This window comes from Ctenopharyngodon idella, chromosome 14 (genome assembly GCF_019924925.1).
Source record: "Ctenopharyngodon idella isolate HZGC_01 chromosome 14, HZGC01, whole genome shotgun sequence".
In the NCBI taxonomy this organism is placed as follows: Eukaryota; Metazoa; Chordata; class Actinopteri; order Cypriniformes; family Xenocyprididae; genus Ctenopharyngodon; species Ctenopharyngodon idella.
The window spans coordinates 19,420,159-19,442,304 of NC_067233.1; the positions used below are offsets into that span (position 1 = coordinate 19,420,159).

The 22,146-nt window shown below is 36.2% G+C and overlaps 1 protein-coding gene across 1 annotated transcript in view; it reads right to left on the reverse strand.

Moving 5' to 3' along the window:
- col23a1a (collagen type XXIII alpha 1 chain a) overlaps positions 1-22,146 on the reverse strand; it is a 150,827-nt gene that overhangs the window by 24,861 nt on the left and 103,820 nt on the right. The window contains exons 4-11 of the mRNA XM_051859681.1: positions 21,213-21,220; positions 19,960-19,986; positions 10,034-10,060; positions 9,866-9,892; positions 8,421-8,447; positions 7,689-7,715; positions 2,814-2,885; positions 1,976-2,092 (exon numbers count right to left, since the gene is read on the reverse strand). Coding sequence (XP_051715641.1) covers positions 1,976-2,092; positions 2,814-2,885; positions 7,689-7,715; positions 8,421-8,447; positions 9,866-9,892; positions 10,034-10,060; positions 19,960-19,986; positions 21,213-21,220 — 332 coding nt within the window. The remainder of the gene's footprint in view (positions 1-1,975; positions 2,093-2,813; positions 2,886-7,688; positions 7,716-8,420; positions 8,448-9,865; positions 9,893-10,033; positions 10,061-19,959; positions 19,987-21,212; positions 21,221-22,146) is intronic.

Below are 22,146 nucleotides of genomic sequence, written 5' to 3' on the forward strand. Positions count from 1 at the left end.
ACACACAGACTGAAATATTTCAAATGTTTATTTCTTTTAATTTTGATGATTATAACTGACAACTAAGGAAAATCCCAAATTCAGTATCTCAGAAAATTAGAATATTGTGAAAAGGTTCAATATTGAAGACACCTGGTGCCACACTCTAATCAGCTAATTAACTCAAAACACCTGCAAAGGCCTTTAAATGGTCTCTCAGTCTAGTTCTGTAGGCTACACAATCATGGGGAAGACTGCTGACTTGACAGTTGTCCAAAAGACGACCATTGACACCTTGCACAAGGAGGGCAAGACACAAAATGTCATTGCAAAAGAAGCTGGCTGTTCACAGAGCTCTGTGTCCAAGCACATTAATAGAGAGGCGAAGGGAAGGAAAAGATGTGGTAGAAAAAAGTGTACAAGCAATAGGGATAACCGCACCCTGGAGAGGATTGTGAAACAAAACCCATTCAAAAATGTGGCGGAGATTCACAAAGAGTGGACTGCAGCTGGAGTCAGTGCTTCAAGAACCACTACGCACAGACGTATGCAAGACATGGGTTTCATTCCTTGTGTCAAGCCACTCTTGAACAACAGACAGCGTCAGAAGCGTCTCGCCTGGGCTAAAGACAAAAAGGACTGGACTGCTGCTGAGTGGTCCAAAGTTATGTTCTCTGATGAAAGTAAATTTTGCATTTCCTTTGGAAATCAGGGTCCCAGAGTCTGGAGGAAGAGAGGAGAGGCACACAATCCACGTTGCTTGAAGTCCAGTGTAAAGTTTCCACAGTCAGTGATGGTTTGGGGTGCCATGTCATCTGCTGGTGTTGGTCCACTGTGTTTTCTGAGGTCCAAGGTCAACGCAGCCGTATACCAGGAAGTTTTAGAGCACTTCATGCTTCCTGCTGCTGACCAACTTTATGGAGATGCAGATTTCATTTTCCAACAGGACTTGGCACCTGCACACAGTGCCAAAGCTACCAGTACCTGGTTTAAAGACCATGGTATCCCTGTTCTTAATTGGCCAGCAAACTCGCCTGACCTTAACCCCATAGAAAATCTATGGGGTATTGTGAAGAGGAAGATGCGATATGCCAGACCCAACAATGCAGAAGAGCTGAAGGCCACTATCAGAGCAACCTGGGCTCTTATAACACCTGACCAGTGCCACAGACTGATCGACTCCATGCCACGCCGCATTGCTGCAGTAATTCAGGCAAAAGGAGCCATAACTAAGTATTGAGTGCTGTACATGCTCATACTTCTCATGTTCATACTTTTCAGTTGGCCAAGATTTCTAAAAATCCTTTCTTTGTATTGGTCTTAAGTAATATTCTAATTTTCTGAGATACTGAATTTGGGATTTTCCTTAGTTGTCAGTTATAATCATTAAAATTAAAAGAAATAAACATTTGAAATATATCAGTCTGTGTGTAATGAATGAATATAATATACAAGTTTCACTTTTTGAATGGAATTAGTGAAATAAATCAACTTTTTGATGATATTCTAATTATATGACCAGCACCTGTATACTGCCCTGCATCATATTCGTCACCAATCAGCTATGTAAGATGACCTACCTAGGTCATCTTAATACGTAGGCCACGAATTAAGAATTCATTCCCACGACTTATTAATTTGTTCCCTCGATTTACTAAACTGTGGCCACATTGTACTAATTCATTCCCTCGTTTTGATTTAACTAAAACAAGGGAACAAATGATTACAACGTGGCCACAATTAAATAAAACAAGGGGGAAAATTAGTATAACGTGCTGATGTATTAGTAAGTCGTGGGAACAATTTGTTAATTTGTGGCCACAATATACATATTTTTTCCCCGCATGTCATGTGCAGGGCTCCGTAATATCATACATTATAAAAAAGATTCTCCCTGATGTGCTGTAACCTCGGCAGTTTACATATGATGACCCCTTTATGCACAGCAGCTTTTAAGGTACCACAGAAGCGAGTAAAAACAATTGAAGCATCTTACTGAATCTCCTGGTGGGCCACGGGGGCCGTCCTTCCCAGTGTTTCCTGGGGGCCCTCTTGCACCGGGTGCTCCAGGAGGGCCTGGAGGTCCAGGTGGGCCAGCTTGTCCTTGATCACCCTGATGAAAACATACAGACATGTGATATACAGTACAATACATTTGTCGAGTAAGTCACAGGAAAAGAGACACAAACATAAGCACAAACAACATTCTCTTGAAGTATATATTTCCTTTTCTTTTGTCTTATTTAAAAAAGTGAATGAAAGAACTATGATGTTTCAAGTTTCATCAGTTGTTTATTGTATATAAGTCATTTAACTTTTCTGAATAATAATAATAATAATAATAATAATAATAATACATAAATATAATTAACAACAATTATTATCACAAATACTATTTCAGTTTTTTTACTTCAAAATTTCACATTTAATTCAATGCGTTACTTGCATCTAAGAGGAAGAACCTGAGGATTTTTTTTCACAAGTGTTATCTATATTCAGGACCATTATTATTATTATTATTATTATTATTATTGCATTGTGACATTATTTTGCATTAAACTTCCTTAAGAAAAATATAATTTCTAAAATTTTTATGGGGTAAAATATGATTCAGATGTTTTTCGTGAGATTCACCCTGAATCAGACACATTCACTGAAGCAGCAGCTTGCATGCAACGCTCAGATCCCTCACACATGGATGAGGTTATTTAATTGCAAATACTGAGACACACAAACAATAACACAAGCAATCACGCTAAATGACATAAGTTAGAAATGAGGAAGATGAAGATCTAGTAAGGGGAGTATCCACACATGCCTTGCACACATGCTACCTTCAGCATACGCCTTTGGAAACTGGGCTGATCGGCCGAGATGTAGCCATGATCGTAACGAGGAAAGACCATCTGTGCATTTGAGTCCCCCAAAGAAAGAGACAGGAAGACCCCAGAAAAACAGATGGAGGAGGAAAAGACAAAAGAGGAAGTTGAGGAAAAACAATACGAGTATTGAAAACCTCAGGCTGAGGGGTAGTGAGTTAACTGAGCAAGATCTTAGGGGCCATGAAGGGAAGACGGCCTTCCTGGTCATGGAGCAGCTTGGAGATGAAGGCTATGGCAGCAGAGAAGGGACAAACCTTAATGAGAATCTGATTACTATGCAGACCTGCATGAGTGCCATGACCCTGCGAGAGGAACAGGATGAACAGAGGAGCAGAGATACACAGACCAGTCATTAAAAGAGCTTTGAAAGAGCATTTCACTGCCACTGGAATGGGAAATATCAAACCCAGTCGAGCACCTTGCAGGAGTTTGGTCAAATTAGCTTTAAGACAAACCCTTGTAGTTTATATACATGATGTTATACATAATATGTACATAACGTATTATACATATAACGTTCAGACCAATTATTTGCCTGATATTTGGCTATTTTGAAATGTTCAATATCAACCAAACACTGGTGTACAATTAAAAGATCTGTCTAGTGACAGTTCCAAAATTTGCCAACATCCTTGTCAGTGGATAACATACTCTGTCATTCAAAAGTAATAACAGTTTACAAATTGTACACTTTTATTGATCCAAAGTGATAGTAAAGACATTCATAATATTACAGAATATTTCTATTTCAAATAAATGCTGTTAAATGTTTCTTTGTACTTTCTATTCATCAAAGAATCTTGAAAAAACAATATATCATGATTTCCACAAACATATTAAGCAGCACAACTGTTTTCAACATTGCTAATAATCAGAAATGTTTCTTGAGCATTAAATCAGCATATGAGAATGATTTCTGAAGGATCATGTGACACTGAAGACTGGAATAATGATGCTGAAAATTCAGCTTTGATCACAGGAATAAATTACATTTTAAAATATATTAAAATAGACAGCACAATATTACTGTTTTTACTTTTGATCAAATAAATACAGCCAAAAACATTTCAAAAACATAAAAATGTACTATTTATTATAAAAATTATACTATTTATTTGTTGTCATAATATAATATAATATAATATAATATAATATAATATAATTTGTGGAATGGTTCTCATTATGACTGGATCAGTTATTCAAATTCATGCCATGTCATGAAAATCAAAAACAATACTTGCAATTTTGACTTGCATGTTCTAAATGCAGACCAAAAAGGACAATGTGTCTGGACAGCCTAAATACAACTGAAATTTTAGAAAAAATTATCTAAAATGGTTGGTCTTGCCACCTTGAAATAACACTGGACAAAAACCATGGTTTTATTTTTGCTGTCTTAAATCACATCGGTCTAGACAACATATTTATGTTTGCTTTTCTCTGTAAACCACATTCAGAGGGCTGGATTATGCTGACAGAAAGCTGCTCAAGAAGCACAGAACTTTTTGTCTGCTGCAAGATATTTTAAATAAGGCTCTACCATAGAGGTGAGGACAGATGCCACTTTCTCTCTTTTTGAAAAGATTTGAGAATGGAATGGAAAAGTTTAAAGATTATTTCATAGCTATTCACCTAAATTGTGTTGCAGGAGAACAGGTACATGGCTAAGAATGAAAGTTGGCTTCAGAAATCTGAGAAGTAAAGGCTTGCAAAAGTGAAAGAGAAAAAACAGAGCAACATAGAGAGCAAGTGAACGAGTGACACAGCACGTTGATGCCAGCGTGAGCATAAGGGTTGAGTTAGCAGGGATGTGGTGACCTGAGGGATGGTTGAGGTTTCCCACACTGCTGCTTTACTCAGCACTGCACACACGCTCAGCTAACTAAGCTTCCCATTGACTTTATTGTTCTTACGTTATATAAATTACGCTAATTATATTTACTACAGACTAACCCCAACCCAAAAATAAAACTTGTGGCATTTTTAGAAGAGAATAAAAGACATTATATACTCTGTATTTTTCCTTTTTAAGGCTTTCCAACAGGGAGGTTTGTTAAGCTTTAGCTGAAGTCTGGAGACATTTTTCATTGTTTTTGTGCTCTGAAACAACACATACTACACACACACTATCTCACACACATACTACACACACAGCACACTCCTTAATATATTAAAAAAAAAAAAAAAAAAATCAATAAACTCCTATGTTTTTTCTTTTTCTTTTAAAGATTACATTACATTACCTTATATTATATTATATTATATTTAGCACTTTACAATAAGGTTTCATTAGTTAACATTAGTTAACTACTTTGGTCCACAGCCATATCACCCTGTAGCCTAAGACTGGTTGCCCACTGAAGCAAGCACACTATACTGCACTATACTGCAGCAAGCATTGTCCTTCGGATGAGACGTTAAACCGAGGTCCTGACTCTCTGTGGTTATTAAAAATCCCATGGCACTTCTCTTAAAGGTGACCTATTATGCCCCTTTTGACAAGACGTAATATAAGTCTCTGGTGTCCCCAGAATGTGTCTGTGAAGTTTCAGCTCAAAATACGGCACAGATCATTTATTATAGCTTGTCAAATTTGCCCCGATTTGGGTGTGAGCAAAATCAAGCCGTTTTTGTGGATGGGTTGCTTTGAATGCAAATGAGCTCGTGCTCCCCGCCCCCACGCTCGCTCGTCATTTCAATACACTGAGGCATATAATACAGAAGCTAACAGCAAATAAAACTCGCAAAATGGATCGTTACAAACTATTCTTGATGCAGCATATAACATAGATATGGCATGTATTTGTGGATGTTTGCTAAAATTCGATTCTGAATGATTCTTATAGCGTGAAACACGGCTAATGTTGCTAAAGCTACACACTGTTAGAGACACTCAATAAGAATGAAGATGCGTTTATGAATTATACAGACTACACGCGTTTTTGGGTTAAAAATAAAAATAACGACATGGCTCTAGTCTCCGTGAATAAAGTAAGAAACAATGGAAACTAGCCACATTTAACAGTACATTAGCAACGTGCTAACTAAACACATTCAGGAAGACAATTTGCAAACAAAACGAAATATATATGAAATTGGATCAGTTTGTATCGATCCATCTTTGAGAATCAATTTCTGTGCAAATCCCGTGTTTTACTGACGATCGTGTGAAGCATTCTAGTGTTAATGACACATACTGCTATATGAATTTATCTAGCCACATTCCCTTCATAAATAAAAATACACCACTGCGTCCTTCGTGGCTCAGATGCCAGGGAGTTTATGGAGACTCGTATGTTTGCTATTATAGCTGTTAACAGATCAGTGATAATGTTTACATAGCTGAGATGTATCACAAGCTCAGGGACGGTCGTTCTTGAGTGCTGCTGTCCTGCAGAGTTTTGCTCTGACACAACTCACCTTCCTTCACGTAGCTTTAGTAATCCTGAAGACATTCAAGTGTGTTTGATCAGTGTTGTAGCCAAACTGCGGGACAGCTGTTGCTGCTGCATTCCAGGACCAGTGTCATTTGCAAAAACAATAGCAGCGCCGTGGGTGGAAACATACAGATTTAGGGGGCGGTAATATTATAATAAGATCCCCTTCCTACGTCACAAGGGGAGCAAATTCAGAACAGCTCGATTTGTCTAATGCTTGCAGAGAAAGGCTTACTGGGTTACTGGGTTGTCCTTTTTCACATTTTCTGTGCTGGTAGATGCACCAGAGACCCAATTACAGCATTTAATCATGGGAAAAGTCAGATTTTCATGATATGACCCCTTTAAAGAGTATAGGTGTAACCCCAGTGTCCTGGCCAAATTCCGTCCTTTGGCCTTTATCAATCATGGCCTCCTATTAATCCCCATCCTTTGAACTGTCTCTCTCTCTCGTCTCCACCTAGCTGGTGTGTGCTGAGCGCACTGGCGTCGTTGTACTGTGGCTGCCGTCGCCATCCAAGTGGATGCTGCTCACTGGCGGTGGGTGAGGAGGTACTCCATAAGTGTGTAAAGCACTTTGGGTGTACAGTATTACATAGTAAAAGTGCTTGCTTGCTTGCTTGCTTGCTTCAATCATTCATTCATTCATTCGTTCATGTTAGTTAATACCTTAACTAATGTTAACAAATGAGACCTTATTGTAAAGTTATATTATATTATATTATATTGTGATAGCAAATAAATAAAACATACCTCAAATTGCTTAATTTAAATAAATACTTATTTTACCATGTATTCAAAATCACAAAAACAATGATTTGAAAATTGAAAAAGCACATTATTACATTATATTCATTGACAAGATGTTGGTACATTTTGGATCACACTACTCATAATCAATACTTCATTGGTTGATGCTGGCCATTTCAAATTAGTCAAATATCAGACAAACAATTTTGTGTTTGGATTTGAGCGTGACAACAGCAAGTGTGGGCGTGGTCATCCAAAAGAAATTGCCCACCCCAATAGAAAATTAAGTAAATTAAAATTATTTGGATTTTATTCCCATAGTTTTACTTTACTTGCCCATCTCATACATACGCTTGCACATCCTAGTATTGCCACTTCTTTGGGTGTGTGTGAGAAAAAAGAATAAAGAAAGAATATTGACTATATTAAATTAATTCAGCCTTCTGTCATACACAGTTCAGCCCTTCAGTACTGGTTTACGATGCATCATCAATCTTCATGAATGTGATTAACATCCAGTCAGGTACTGTATCTCCTTCATTTCTCCAAGGCACATGTAACATTCTTACTGTTATCTGATTGTAAGGGAAAATGTGAATATATAGATCTATTCAAGTGACAGAAATATGCAGGTACTGACCCTGGGCCCAGTGTCTCCTTGGTCACCCTAAAACACACATAGATAAGACATACAATTAGCAACACAGCACTATATAAACTACAGTAAAATACTAGATTTTTCTGTATTCTGAAAAGAATTGGAGTGGTTCTTGATTGTGTGGATGGTTTCTAAGGTGTTCTGAGTAGTGTTATGTGGCAGACTGTGACTGTTGCTATGTGGTAGCAATAACAAGGTACTTTTGTTTTAGATGTAAGAGAAAGTTTAGCTCATTTAAACATCCTCATTCATAATATAAACTGGTTTACTGTGAGAACAGTAAACCATCTTTTGAACAACAAGAGAAAAATAAATTAAATCAGGGCAGGGAATGAGCATAACTCTGTTTACTAATTACTATAAATGAGAAACACTGATCTAGGAGAAAAAGCATTCTGAGGCTCTATGTTTTTGTTTTGTTATGCTTGTTTTTTCTTCTTCTTCTTTTTCACTGCAATCAGTAAAAGACTTCAAAACGGTCTTCATTTACCACAGGTTTCTTGTTCCTCTAATTTAATGCCTGACACGGTCTACATCTCCCCCAAAACATGTGTTTGAAGACAAAAGCCAATGCAAATGAAATTTGTTAGTTGTTTTAGAAATCAGAAAACATCTGCTTGCTGGGAAGCTGAGATCGGAAACAGAACGAAACTGTCCTGTGTGTGTGTGTGTTTGGCGTACAATTTTTTTCGACACAAAAGATACTAAAGGTACCTTATCTCCTTTTGGTCCCGGCAGCCCCTGGAAATAAATGAGTTGGGTGAGTTGATTAGACAGATTGTCCAAAATGAAATATTGATATGACAAAAGTCTAAGGGAAAACGCAGTGTAGTTCAAAAACATATCTAAAAACCATGTGAACCATAATTCATTCATTCAGTCTTTAGTGTCTCAGTGTCCTCTAACTTTCACATGTACCTCATCTTCAAAGTTTTCAAAGTCTTCTTTTTTTCAAATAAAATTATAGACAGCACCTCACATCTGCACTAGATACTGTATAGCTGTAATCTTTGATCTTAAAAGTCACTTGTAAATAGGATGATCAAAAGTCTGTGAATATGTTGGACGTACAACTGACTGAACATAAAGAAAATGGTTTGAGTGAAACTGGAAATGGTATTTTAATGAGGTTGTTCACATGACCTTCTCACCGTGACCCATATCAGACGCTGGGCTGAAGCAACGAGGCTCCTAAACTGACCTACATGTTTAAAAACTTTGCTTTGAAAAAAGAGGCAATGCTAGTGTAGCTGATGTGAAAACCAGTCTCTAAGTTCACATTGAGGATGACAAGGAGAATAACATGCGAAAATTGTAATAATGATATAAAGACCATATTGTGCAGTAAAGAAAAACTCCAATTAAAATGAATTAATATGTAAAACATTAATTAAAAAAAAAAAAAAACAAGAAATACAGTTTCAACAGTAAACTATTTAATTTTTATATCTAAAATGTTTATGAAAGAAAAAAAAGGCAAAAAATTTAGTGAGTTTTATTGGCTCAAAAACCTAATAAATAAATGCGTTAAGTTTTTGAGCCAATAAAACAACTGGAATTAAAAATGTCACATGTCATCCATATAATCCATGTCACATGTGAATAAAATCAGATTCTCATTTTAGATATGGAGTATTCTACAATGCACTTTGTTATATGCATCACAGAATCCCACATTTTCATGCCTGAATGAAACCTACTGTATGATGACCTTAGACTTTCTTTCATGCAAGTCAAAACAAAACAACTGTCTTTCACAGGAAGCGACAGACAAATGGCGCTTGGAGGTGGTCTGCCTTCCAGAAGAAGTGGTTTACGTTACATTGGACAAATGGGCTTCCCTTGGCAGCGCTAAAGAGCACAGCAGGGTTTATAAACCACCGCCTACTTTCAATAGCACAAGCTAACAATGATGAATTCTCTTTTTTTGGTGTGTAATTCATTATTTCCATCTCATTTGCGGATAGACATACATGGTAAAAGGCACTTTGAGGTGTGTGACCCTATATCTGAGGTGATAAATGGCTTGAAAACTTATATAGGAGTTTAATCCCTCTGCTGCCATGCAAAAATAAAACCATAATTCCTATTTTACACAGTGCAAATGGTTGGTCTACAATATTAGATACGGCACAGTAGAGATTTGAAATTGTATTTACCTGGCTTCCTTTAGGTCCAGGAGTACCCTGCAAATAAAACAAATGTATTTCTGGTTATAATATTCATTTTCAACTTTTCTTTCCAAAGTGTCACAATGAGAAAGTGAAAATTCAGAACATCTTTTCCACACATAAATTCATGTCTCGTTTAAGCTAGGGAATACTCACAGGTTTGCCATCCAGACCAAGTGGACCCTGAACATTGGAAAAAGAGAAAAAAACAGACGATTAAACCCCAGGAGTCCACCAGACAGCCCGTCATAAAAAGAGTAAGTGCAAGGATAGAGTCTGAAATGAAGTGTGAGGGATAAATCAAGAGATGATGATCAGAAGAGAAACAGAATTAAAATGTCGGGTCCTGATGTCACTCCATTTTTAAGGATTGGATTCAGACATGTTTTTTTGATTTTCAACATAGAATTTCTGCAACCAATTTCACCAATGAGCAAAGAGGCTCAAATCAAGATTAGTACTGTCATATTGATCAAGTATCTTTACATGCCAGACAGTTTAGAAACTTGGTTACAGACTTACAAAAAACTCAAATGCTAGAAGAGTCATTAGCTATGTTTCCATCCAAAGTTGCGAATTTAACTTATGCACAAAACTAGAATTTCGCACCGTTTCCATCCCATGTGTTTAAGAGAACAAAAACGTCACTTCCCGGAAAACTGCCGCAAAATATCTTTAAGAAAAATGGAAGTTGCTGCAATCGGGGAAAGCCACTGTGTCTCGTTTGGGAACGCAATCATGTAAAACACTTCTGGAAGTTAATTAGACCAAATCATTTTGATGACAGACTTTGGCTCAGGCATTTCAGAAAGACCAAACCAACATTTGAGATGCTGTGCAATGATACTGGTCCGCTGCTTAGTCTATTTATGCCATTCCACTGTGCCCCAGTTCAGACAGAAAAACGTATTGCCATTGCGCTGTATAAGTTGACCACATGTGCATTAAGGGATTTATTTGGCAAATGTGTTTACATCATAGATTATGTGCATGTCTTCATATAGGATAAAGAATTATCTGCCTCAATTGGGCACATTTTTAGAATTCATACAAATTTTGGTGTTTCTATCCAGCATTTTTTTTAATGCGATATCCCAAAATTCGCATAAAAATAGGTAGATGAAAATCTAATGACTGATTTTGGGCTATTTTAGAATAATAGTTTTTTTGTTATACAATACAATACTGCATTATACATATGGCTAGAGATAATTAATAATTGTTAGAAGCCATTTAAATATTTAACAAATAAGATTCATAGCATGTTGAGAACTGAGAAACTAAAGTGGCTGTGCAGCATGTCAAAATTAGAAAGGATGTTCCACACTGGCAGCTTAACATAAGTTATTTTATCACTTTGGTAATACTTTATATTAGGGTCTTTTAACTAGTTGCTTATTAGCATGCATATTAATAGAAAATTGGATATTTATTAGTACTTATTAAGCACATATTAATGCCTTATTCTGCACGACCTTATTCTACATTTTTAATCCTACCCAATACCTAAACTTAACAACTACTTTACTAACTATTAATAAGCAGTAAATTAGGATTTTTTTGAGGAAAAAGTCGTAGTTAATAGTTTATGTGTTCCCTAAAGTGTTACCATTACTTTTATGCAAAACCCTTATATGATTTATTTTTGTTCAGAAGGCCTAAAGTCAAAGGTGAAAACACCGATTTAAAAGTGTCTTGAAGCACCTAGACTTGTTCTAAATGTAGCAGTGTCAAATAATTCACATAGTTTTGCATGAAGTGTAGGAGGTCATCAAAATGGCAGTGACCTTTGGACTTAGAAACATATATCTGTACATGTAGTGGCACTCTCACATCAAAAGTGCATGTTCAGTTATTCCCACTTTTTTTCTTTGTGTCAGGGTGGAGAGGCATGAAACACAGCCTGACACCAACTACAACATCCTCTCTACCTGCTCAATCTTGAACAATGAATTTAAAATCTCCCTGCCTACAGCAGATGCCAGTGATCACCTGATCAATCTGATTGGTGAGCAACAGGTGAGTCTTGATCAGCTCTCCAAACATGATTTGCTGCTTGTGCTCACAATGATCTAGAATCACAGAAGATAAACTAATGTTTAATATTTTAGGCTAGTTTGTCCCTAAGCATGAGCAACAGTGAGGCATATATTAGCAAACACCACTAACAAAGTATTAAAAATACTGTCTACTTCACACAACCTTATGTAGCTTCTCTTTAAAAACGTTCTATTTTAAACCTGCATTGATGAGAAACCGCTTCTATGTTTGATTCTTAGAAATGACTTAAATCTGGGTTAAATCATATGAATTTGCATGCCAGAGTTCACCAAATGAAAAATGTAGTGTTTAAAAATGCTCACATGTTTGTGTTCATATGAAGTGAACACAAGGTCTAGCACCCTTCAAACTTCAATGAAGTGTCTGTACCCAAAAGTAAGGGAACATCCTGGGCTAAAATAACGAACACTAAGCTTCTGCCATTGAATAAACAGACAAAAGATGTACAAGTCCATTGTGAACAATAAACAATCCCTGGTCTTAAGTGTTCCCAGAGGTATGTTAAGGACAGGACATTTGTTTTGAGGACGTGCTCGAAGCTCTAATCATACATCTGGGAGCGTTTACATGGCCTGCTCTCTGTGGTGTGTCCTCATGGTGAGCAGACACCATGTGCACAGGTCAATGCCAGCGGACTTCCTGCAAGAGAAATGAATGAATCGGCTAAGACATCTAACTCTGATTTATGACCAGAGTACTCAGGGTCTCAGACCCCTTAAGTTTATCATTGTGAGAAGGAGGTCAGTCTTTGCACTGGTCACTGTTGCTGGGTCTCAATCTGTTGACCCTCAAGGCCAAAGACTCCTACATTTGTAATTGAATAATCCATCAAAATGATTGGGGAATTAAGGTTTTCTTCCTCAAAAATCTTAGAAACATGGCCACTGTTGACTTTTGCATGGACAAACCCCACTCACATTATAATCCAATAATGTATCCTTCAAATTTCCAAATGTTCTGTTATCTGTCTCACACCTGAAGGTCCATATGGATGCCACACATGAACTAACACAACTCAATTTATGACCCCCTGAAGAGTGTTGGTAACCGTGAAAAAAAAAAAAAAAAAAAAAAAAATCAAGTCCATCCGTTATTCCTAAACCTGCTTTTCATTCTTCTCCTGCAACACAAAGAATGGCCAAACAAAGTACAAAACCTCCAAGGAAAACCTCTCATAAAACAATTAAATGAAGATTAATCCTGAATATTTTATTTTGTTGTGTGGACCACCGAATTCCAAGGAGGAAAAGCAGGAAAAAATTCCAAAGTAGCACAGATTTACCACATATATTTAACCACAAAGTGCAAAGGAGTGAGAAAGAGGATTCAGATTACCAGTAAAACCTAGAGAAAATGAAATAATGACTTTTTTGTCTGTTGCCCTTTGCCAGCATTAAAGTTTTTCAGCTTTGCTATAAATCGCAAATTCATCACAGGGTAATCGAAACGCTTTGAGTTTAGGCCTACAAAAGCATTCCTGCTAAAATTGGACTTCGTGGTGGGCTCAATGGTGCTGCGAGGGAAATCTGGGGGGATTGTATCAATGAGCCCTTCGAGTCAAATCAAGACTTAAATTATTTAATCAAAAGAATCTTTCACAGTTTTTGACTGCCTCCACCTACTTAAGATATTGTGTTTGGGTTGGACAGTGCAAAAATGTCTTTTATTGCCATAATATCTGGTTTTAAGCCTTAAAATGCACTGCAACTTTTCCAGTAAAAATATCTAAACAAGATTTATTTGAAGAAATATTGCACAAGACATAAGGCCTGGTTTCACAGACAGGGTTTAGATTAAGCCAGGGTGGCTTAGACCTAAGTTCAATTAGGACATTTAAGTAGCTTTTATAAACTTGCCTTAGAAAAAAAACATTTCTGGTGTGCATCTTGAGACAAAACAATGGCACTTACATATTTTAAGATACTTGAGTGCAAGTTGCTTTCAGTTAAAACAGCTCAAACATGCATTTTAGTCTGGGACTAGGCTTAAGCCTTGTCTGTAAAACTGGGGGTAAAGGCTGGGACACACCAAGCCAACAGTCGGCCGTCGGCAAGCGCCTGTCAGGCTAGTTGTTGCAGTGTGTTCAACACATTGGCTCTCGTCGCATTTGATGCAGTGACGGACATAAACACGGAATCGCTGAACTGCGTCAAATGCGTATGAGTCTGACAGAAGAAATTGTTGAATAAAGTCATTATTTTTGTTTTGTTTTTGTGCACAAAAAGTATTCTCGTCACTTCATAACATTAAGGTTGAACCACTGTAGTCACATTAACTATTTTAATGATGCCTTTACTACTTTTCTGGAATATCTTAATTTGCGTTCCGAAGATGAACGTGAGTAATTAATGACAGAAATTTCATTTTTGGGTGAACTAACCCTTTAAGACTTGTTTTCAGAGAATATATATATATATATATATATATATATCGAATTAAATTTTATTTATGATTTTTCAATGTTAAGATTTGCAAATTGGGTAACACTTTACAATAAGGTTCATTATTTAAACATTAGTTAATGTAGTAACTAACATGAACTAACCATGAGCAATACATTTGTTACTGTATTTAGTAATCTTTGTTAACGTTAGTTAATGAAAATACAGTTGTTCATTGTTTGTTCATGTTAGTTCACAGTGCATTAACTAATGCTAACAAGATTTTAATAATGTATTAGTAAATGTTGTAATTAACATTAATAAAGATTAATAAATGCTGTATAAGTGCAGTTCATTATTAGTTCACGTTAATTAATGTATCTAACTAATGTTAACTAAAGAACCTTATTGTAAAGTGTTTACAAAGAATTGAAGCATAAACCTCTCCAAATGTAAGATGAACAGGACAAAAATACTAAAGTCGGCATGAAATTAAATTTCATTGTATCTGTTTTGTAAAAGCATGGTGTAGATATTATTGTGAACAATTTATCCATGTATCTTTTGACATTGTCATGTTTAATCAAAATTCTCCAATTATTTAGTCCACTTAAACCCTTACTCTTCACAATCAGTTATAAGCATGCATTAATTTTGAAGAGCAATATCTCAAAATCCAATAAACAACCAATGGATAGAACCAAGTCTCCATCCTAATATATACATTTAAAAAAAAAAAAAAATCCATTACACTCATCATAATATGGAAATGAACTGTCACGACTTTCTTGTCGAGTTGTCGTTACTTTTAATAACAATTTCAGTGTTATTTTGCAACAGAAAAATAATTTAACCACTTAAAACTCTATAATATTTGTAAAAAGATCAGACACGATGTTTAATCAATATTCTCAAGGATTATGCATATTGAATAAAATTAAATATTAAATTGATTGTGAATTGATCAATGATTCACACGTTTTTTGTTTTAAACTGAGGAAACCGATTAGGCCAATTATTTAAGACACTGAAATGGATAACGGACAGAGACATACGCGGTTTCCTTTTTCTATATGAACCACAATCTCATCCCTTTGTGACTCTGCAAGGAGAGATGAACCCTCATCTGGATCCAATGTCCATGAAGTCTCCAAGTCTCTCTGTTCTCCTTTCTTCTCGGAAGGGAATATCGTTTATTGGACTGCTTTATACTTCAAGTACATGGAAATACTTTTGGGATATGTGACATTCATTTCTTTCCCACCAGCCCGCCAAGAAAGTTCCTGGATTTAAAAAAAGAAACACTACCATGTCAAGAAGATTCATAAAAAGCCTTCATATGACACATTTTGGCTCTGATGTTCAGTGACAAGAATTATGATACTAGATATTTTAGGTAAAATAGATATTCTGAAGATATTAAAAGTGGCGTATGCGACCATGCAACTGGATCTTTCTTAACTAGCAATCTCCTTCAGTAACTCAAATATGTTAACTCTTCTCACAGTTTGTGTTGGACAAATCCAAAAGGATCATGCTCAAATCCAAAGGGATCAAGCCAAAGACAGTCTCGTGAGAGGCGTTCTCGGCCACGTCTGCATGTAATACAGTCTGTTTACGATACTGCTAATGAAATCATGGCCTCAAATGAGCACCGACAGCATGTGGGCACCACCTGAGCATATGAGAACAATGGCGAAGCACCTACACACAAGTTGCGCTCATATATGCGAGTAACATTAACCCAGCACACTTACAGAACAGAATTAACCTGGATCTACCTGGATTCCATCAAGCATATATGCGTACACTTCCTGTTTGGCTCCTGTTGCTCGTCAGCTAAACTCCTCAGGCTTAGTGTAACAGTGTAAATTATATTTACTTGAAATCATCTGCTTTTTGTCATTAATAATCCTCGCCATATGACGTAAGTTAACACAAACTGTCTGTCAAACCAGTTTACAGGATAAGAACAATCATGCCGTGAGGGAGTAAAGGGGATTGTTTAAAAGACGGCGAATTCTGCTATTGCTGGTGAATGGAGTGAAATCACTAGCGTATGTTTCACAGTTGCTAGCCGAAAGCATTTTGAGATTGCGTTGTAAACCGTAAAGGATGTGGATTTGGGGCGAGTTAACACAAGCACCTGTTGCTCTGTTCCAGATGATATAGAGGCTTGGCAGATGCTAATGGACATGCTCCAGTTTAGGAAATCTGATCTCAAACATAGTGAGGTACTATGTGGTACTTCATGCCAAACAAAGTGTCAGTGCAGCCTCTGGTGTTTTTTTCAATATATACATACATTTAATTTTTTTTTTTTTTTTTTTTTTACAAAATATAGCATTCCCATTATTGCAATGCTATAAATAAATAAACATCAGGTGTATGTTTATGAAACTATTAATATATTAAACTGATTTTAATAACAATAACATTAATTACATAAAGAAATGTCCTGGTAATATATAAATTCATATTTGAGGACCCTAGATTTGAGATTTGAAGACACATTATGGCCATATTCCTGGATGACAATTCATCAGGCTCTAATTGTGAAAGAATGGTTTGGAGGGAGCATGAAGAATCATTTTCACACATGAATTGACACCTCTGAGTCATTGAAAGTCTTTGGGATGTGCTGAAGTAGACTTTACAGAGTGCTTGACTCTTGTATTGCCAATACAAGATCTTGACCAAAAATGAATGCACCTCTTGATGGAAATAAAAGTTGTGATTTCATTTCCATCAAAAGGTGCATCAATTTTTGATATTGTCATCCTGGAATATGGCCATGATGTGTCTTCCTACATGGTGTTTAAGAAATGAAAAGCTACACACTCCATCAATTAGGGTTAGAAGACCTGCCGGGATATGCATATATATAACAGTACTTTAAAATCTTTTAGCAGGCTCGTCCCTCTAGTAATTTTTCATATCACAAAATCTACTGCACTATTTTATAATCAAAACTTTTTCTATATAACAAAACATATTGTTGGACAAAGCATATTATTTGTTGACTGTTTTGTGATATAAACGATATGTGGTGACAGAAATGTATTAAATTGCAAATTACATTTTTAAAGTTAATCTATGATTCTAATACATTAATGAGTTTTTTTCTGCATAATTTTAACAATCCTGCATAATTTAGTTTTTGCATAAAAATACCTAAATAATTAAAGGATTAGTTCACTTCTGAATGAAAATTTCCTGATAATGTACTCACCCCCATGTCATCCAAGATGTTCGTCTTCCTTTCTTCAGTCGAAAAGAAATTAAGGTTTTTGAGGAAAACATTCCAGGATTTTTCTCCATATAGTGGACTTCAGTGGGGTTCACTGGGTGGAAGGTCCATATTGCAGTTTTAATGCAGCTTCAAAGGGCTCTACGCGATCCCAGACGGGGAATAAGGGTCTTATCTAGCGAAACGATCGGTCATTTTCTAAAAAACACAAATGCTCGTCTTGCACTAGCTCTGTGATTTCGCTAGACAAGACCCTTATTCCTTGCCTAGGATCGCGTAGAGCCTTTTGAAGCTGCATTGAAACTGCAATTTGGATCTTCAACCCAGTGAACCCCACTGAAGTACACTACATGGAGAAGAATCCTGGAATGTTTTCCTCAAAAACCTTAATTTCTTTTCAACTGAAGAAAGAAAGACATGAACATCTTGGATGACATGGGGGTGAGTAAATTAACAGGAAATTTTCATTAAGAAGTGAACTAATCCTTTAACTAAAATAATAAAATAATGAAAAATATAACAAACAATAAAAAATATTTTACTTTTGATTTTAGAGTGAAATATGACCCAGACATTTCTTTGTTTCAAGAATAAGTGTGTGTAGCATGTACACACACACACACACACATGTTTGTTTTTGTGAATTGTGGGGACATTCTATAGGCGTAATGGTTTTTATACTGTACAAACCGTATTTTCTATCCCCCTACACCCCTACCCCTAAACTCACCCATCACAGAAAACTGCACGTTTTTACTTTCTCAAAAAAACTCATTCTGTATAAATTAATAAGCCTTTTGAAAAATGGGGACATGGGGTGTCACCCCCTCCTTGTAATACCTATGTCACACCCATGTCATTATACAAATTTGTGTCCTGATACACACACACACACACACACACACACACACACACACACACACACACACACACACCTGTCTATAATTAGCCACAGACTTTTCCCGGCAGACATTCAAATCTGGGAAAACCATGAGTGTACCTCTGATACTAATTTGCTGGGCATGACTGACCCAGCCTGAGCCTGGCATAGACTGTTATCTAGAGGCTGATCTTACAGCAGATACGCCATTGCATATCAGTACAAACATCAGTCTGATTTTTGTAGAGATAATAGGCACAGAGACAGGAAGTGGTAATGTAATAAATAATATCTGCAGTATAATTGACTAAAGAGGCACAATAAGGCTTACTCAGAACTCCCAGACAAATACAATTCCCTATTGAACTTGTACTTCACGCCGCGAAGTGAGTAAGGCTTGTTAACTAAACATCTCTTGATATTTGGAGCCAAACCAACCAAACCAAAGGGTCCACAATTAAGGCGCAGACAAAACAAGGTACAAAGCCTCATTCGTTTTGTGACTAACCACAATCTGACCCCAGGTTCACCTTGACATGTTCCAGAACAGCCTGCTGCTTATCATTCTGCTGTCCGCTGTTCTACTGACAGCCACTAGAGGCCACCAGACCACTTCTATAGTAGATTATACAATCATAACAATGATCCAATTCAATAAGAAATCCGTTTGGACCCAAGAATTGATCTAATGTTTGTATCTACATAAACAGAGGTAGTAAAAATATATAAACTGACTGTTGATTGTTTGACTGGGGCTTATTTCATAAATGAAATACAAGATGCAATTATGAGTCACAGTTTACCAAGCAAATGTATTTTTATTTTAACACAAATAAACTATGGAGCTACTCTAATCAGCGTCCAGTTATTAGAATACAATCATCAGATGTGTGTTGTACTTCAACAGATCGGAGCACATCTGCCCATATGTCACAGTTCATATGTGATGTTTTGTCTACGACCAATTCATTTTTAAACGCCAGACTGCTTTCCCAGTACTTTCCATTTCAGGGTTCAAGAAACCAGGAAATTATAAACTAAAAGTCCTAAGTGTCTCTGGCCTGCTGTCCCGGACACAGGTTTAGCCAAGGGGATGAATCTATAGCAGTTTCAACAGAGAAACACTATTACCAATGTAATTGAGCCCAGGAGCACTTTCACTCTTTCCAGGAAACTCAGCATCATTATTGTCCATGTTGCAGAAATACCAGCGAAAGAGTTCATTCTTCATCAGACATAGAGCTTATCAGTAGAAGAGTTTGAAACTTTTTAGTGCAGATTTTTTTGACACTATTACTAATACTTCTCTTGATGCTATGTAATTCATGTTCCGTTTAAAAGATATTGAAAATATACTCTATGAGCTGCACAGATATTTAGTGAGACAGAAAAGAGAAAATTGACAGCAGCAAGTGAACTGGAGGTGATTGAAGCAGTGAGAAAAGGAAAAATAGCCCAAGATGGAGATTAAAACAAAAGAAAGAAACTAGATAATTTAAAGAACATTTACCGGGTAACCGTCGCGCCCAGGTTTGCCCTGTGCAAAGAAAAATTAGGTATAATAAATAAATATAAAACTAGAATAAAAAAGATTACAAATCTCAAGGCTCCGAAAGGGGGGTTTCCCAGTGACGCCATTGAAGAACTATTTTTGGTTCCACAAAGAACCTTTCAGTGAACAGTTTTTTAGGACATTTTAATAATCTAAAGAACCTTTTGTACAGTGGAAAGGTTCCATGAATGTTAAAGGTTCTTAATGGAACCATCAATGCCAATAAAGAACCTTTATTTTAAAGAGTATAACATCATGACAGTTTTCATAATCCAAAGAAGCCATGTTCAATTTCATAAAAAAAGAGAGAAATATTCTTAAATTCAGTGTGACTAATTAAGACATTAGATTAAAGTATTCTGATTAACCAATCAGAACTTGAAAAACAAACGTACATGTTTTAATTACTTCAAGAGAAGATCAGTTTTAACCTGTCCGTCTTTCTGCAAAGTAAATCTCTGGTGTTTGTTTATTAGTTGGATTACAGCACTTTGCAGAATTATAAATTAAAACTTCAAGTGTTTTAGAGTTTCTTCACATTGCAATAGACTTCTGAGTAAATAACCTGGACCTCTGCTCTACAGAAGACCAGAAACTAAATGTGAAAGTCAGCAAACCAATCTAAACTGTTAAAATTTTGAAAGCCGTCACACAATTTGACATCTGCTAGCATTAAACATCAATGAAATCTTCATGACAGCCTGCTAAAATACAGATTAGAAGCCACATATCTGTTTGAAACAGAGGTGTCGACGGCTTGATTTAACCTAAATCTAAAGCAGGTGTCAGACAGTCTGCAACCTGTTGTTTCACTGTGTTACACCTTTGTTGGATACCAGAACATCAACGTTGGAGTGAAGATTCTAGAACTTAAATATCAGAAGCACTGGATCTTCTAGAAGCTGCTCTGCTTTTCAGCTAAATATTCTAGAACTTTATTATATAATTTTATCATAACTTTATTTTAGAATCTCAAAAGCACTGGTGTGAGTATTCTAGAATACTAATTTTTCGGCTTAGATGTGAAGATTCTAGAAATTACAAATATTCTCAAATGTAAACATTTCAGGAACTATGAAAGATTCCAGAACTTGGAGGCAGTTTCTCAGCTTTTATGACTTACCCTTCAAACTTTTTTTCAGCCTTACCACAATACAGAGCTCATATCTGCTGCATGCCATTATTTTGAAGTGTGAGGATGGGGTACTTACTGGGGGTCCTGAAAAATAAAGGAAACACAGCAAAGAGACATGTGAAAAAAAACTTTCAGTTGAACTTAAAAACAAAAAACACACTTTTACTCTTTTATCAAAAAGGAAAACCTCTAAATAAATGTTTCCTGGTACAAAATGGCACAGAAATGTATGTCAGGTTATGACCCTCAGAGGAGACAAAGAGGTTTAAGAGGCACATTGAAGTTTTATGAGGCAGAAAGTTGTTGGTATTTACTCACGTCTAGACGCTGACAGAACTTACTTCTCTTAATAGTTTAAAGAAAACATTCACTCAGCACAGTCAAGTTCTGACCATTGTGAACAAAACAGCTTCACCAGTTGGAAAGCATTTACCCAGCTAAAAAAATGTGTTGTTCTAAGAATGTTTCACTAATGTTCCCATTAAGTTGTGAAAATGTTATTTCTGAATGTTCTATGAATGCTCAAAACACACAGTTTTTTAAATGTTTAAAACCTGTTTTTTTTTTCCTTCTTGGTTATGCAAATGTTAAGGAAACATTCAATTTTATCATTCGTCAAACATATGGGAATGTTACTTTTGCATGTTCTCTGAACATTCTCAAGATGTTCTCATTCGTTTTGAGAACATTATTAAAGACCACACAACTTTGGACCAACATTCTATTAATGTTACTGGAAGAACGTTCCCTATTAGCTGGGTAAGTGCAAGATGGTTAAAGAGAAATTACAGAATGTGAATGTGTGTGTGCTTTATGGAGCTAACTGCTGACATCAAAATTCATTAGTAAAAAGATTGATCTTTTAATTGATGAGGGTTCTAACTGAATGAGCACTTTTTAACGATTGAATTATCATGGATGTATGCGACCTGCCTAATGTTTGTGCTGATTAGTCTGCTAAATATCTTCCAGCTTTCCAACCATATTTTCTCTCTCACACTCTAGAGAAA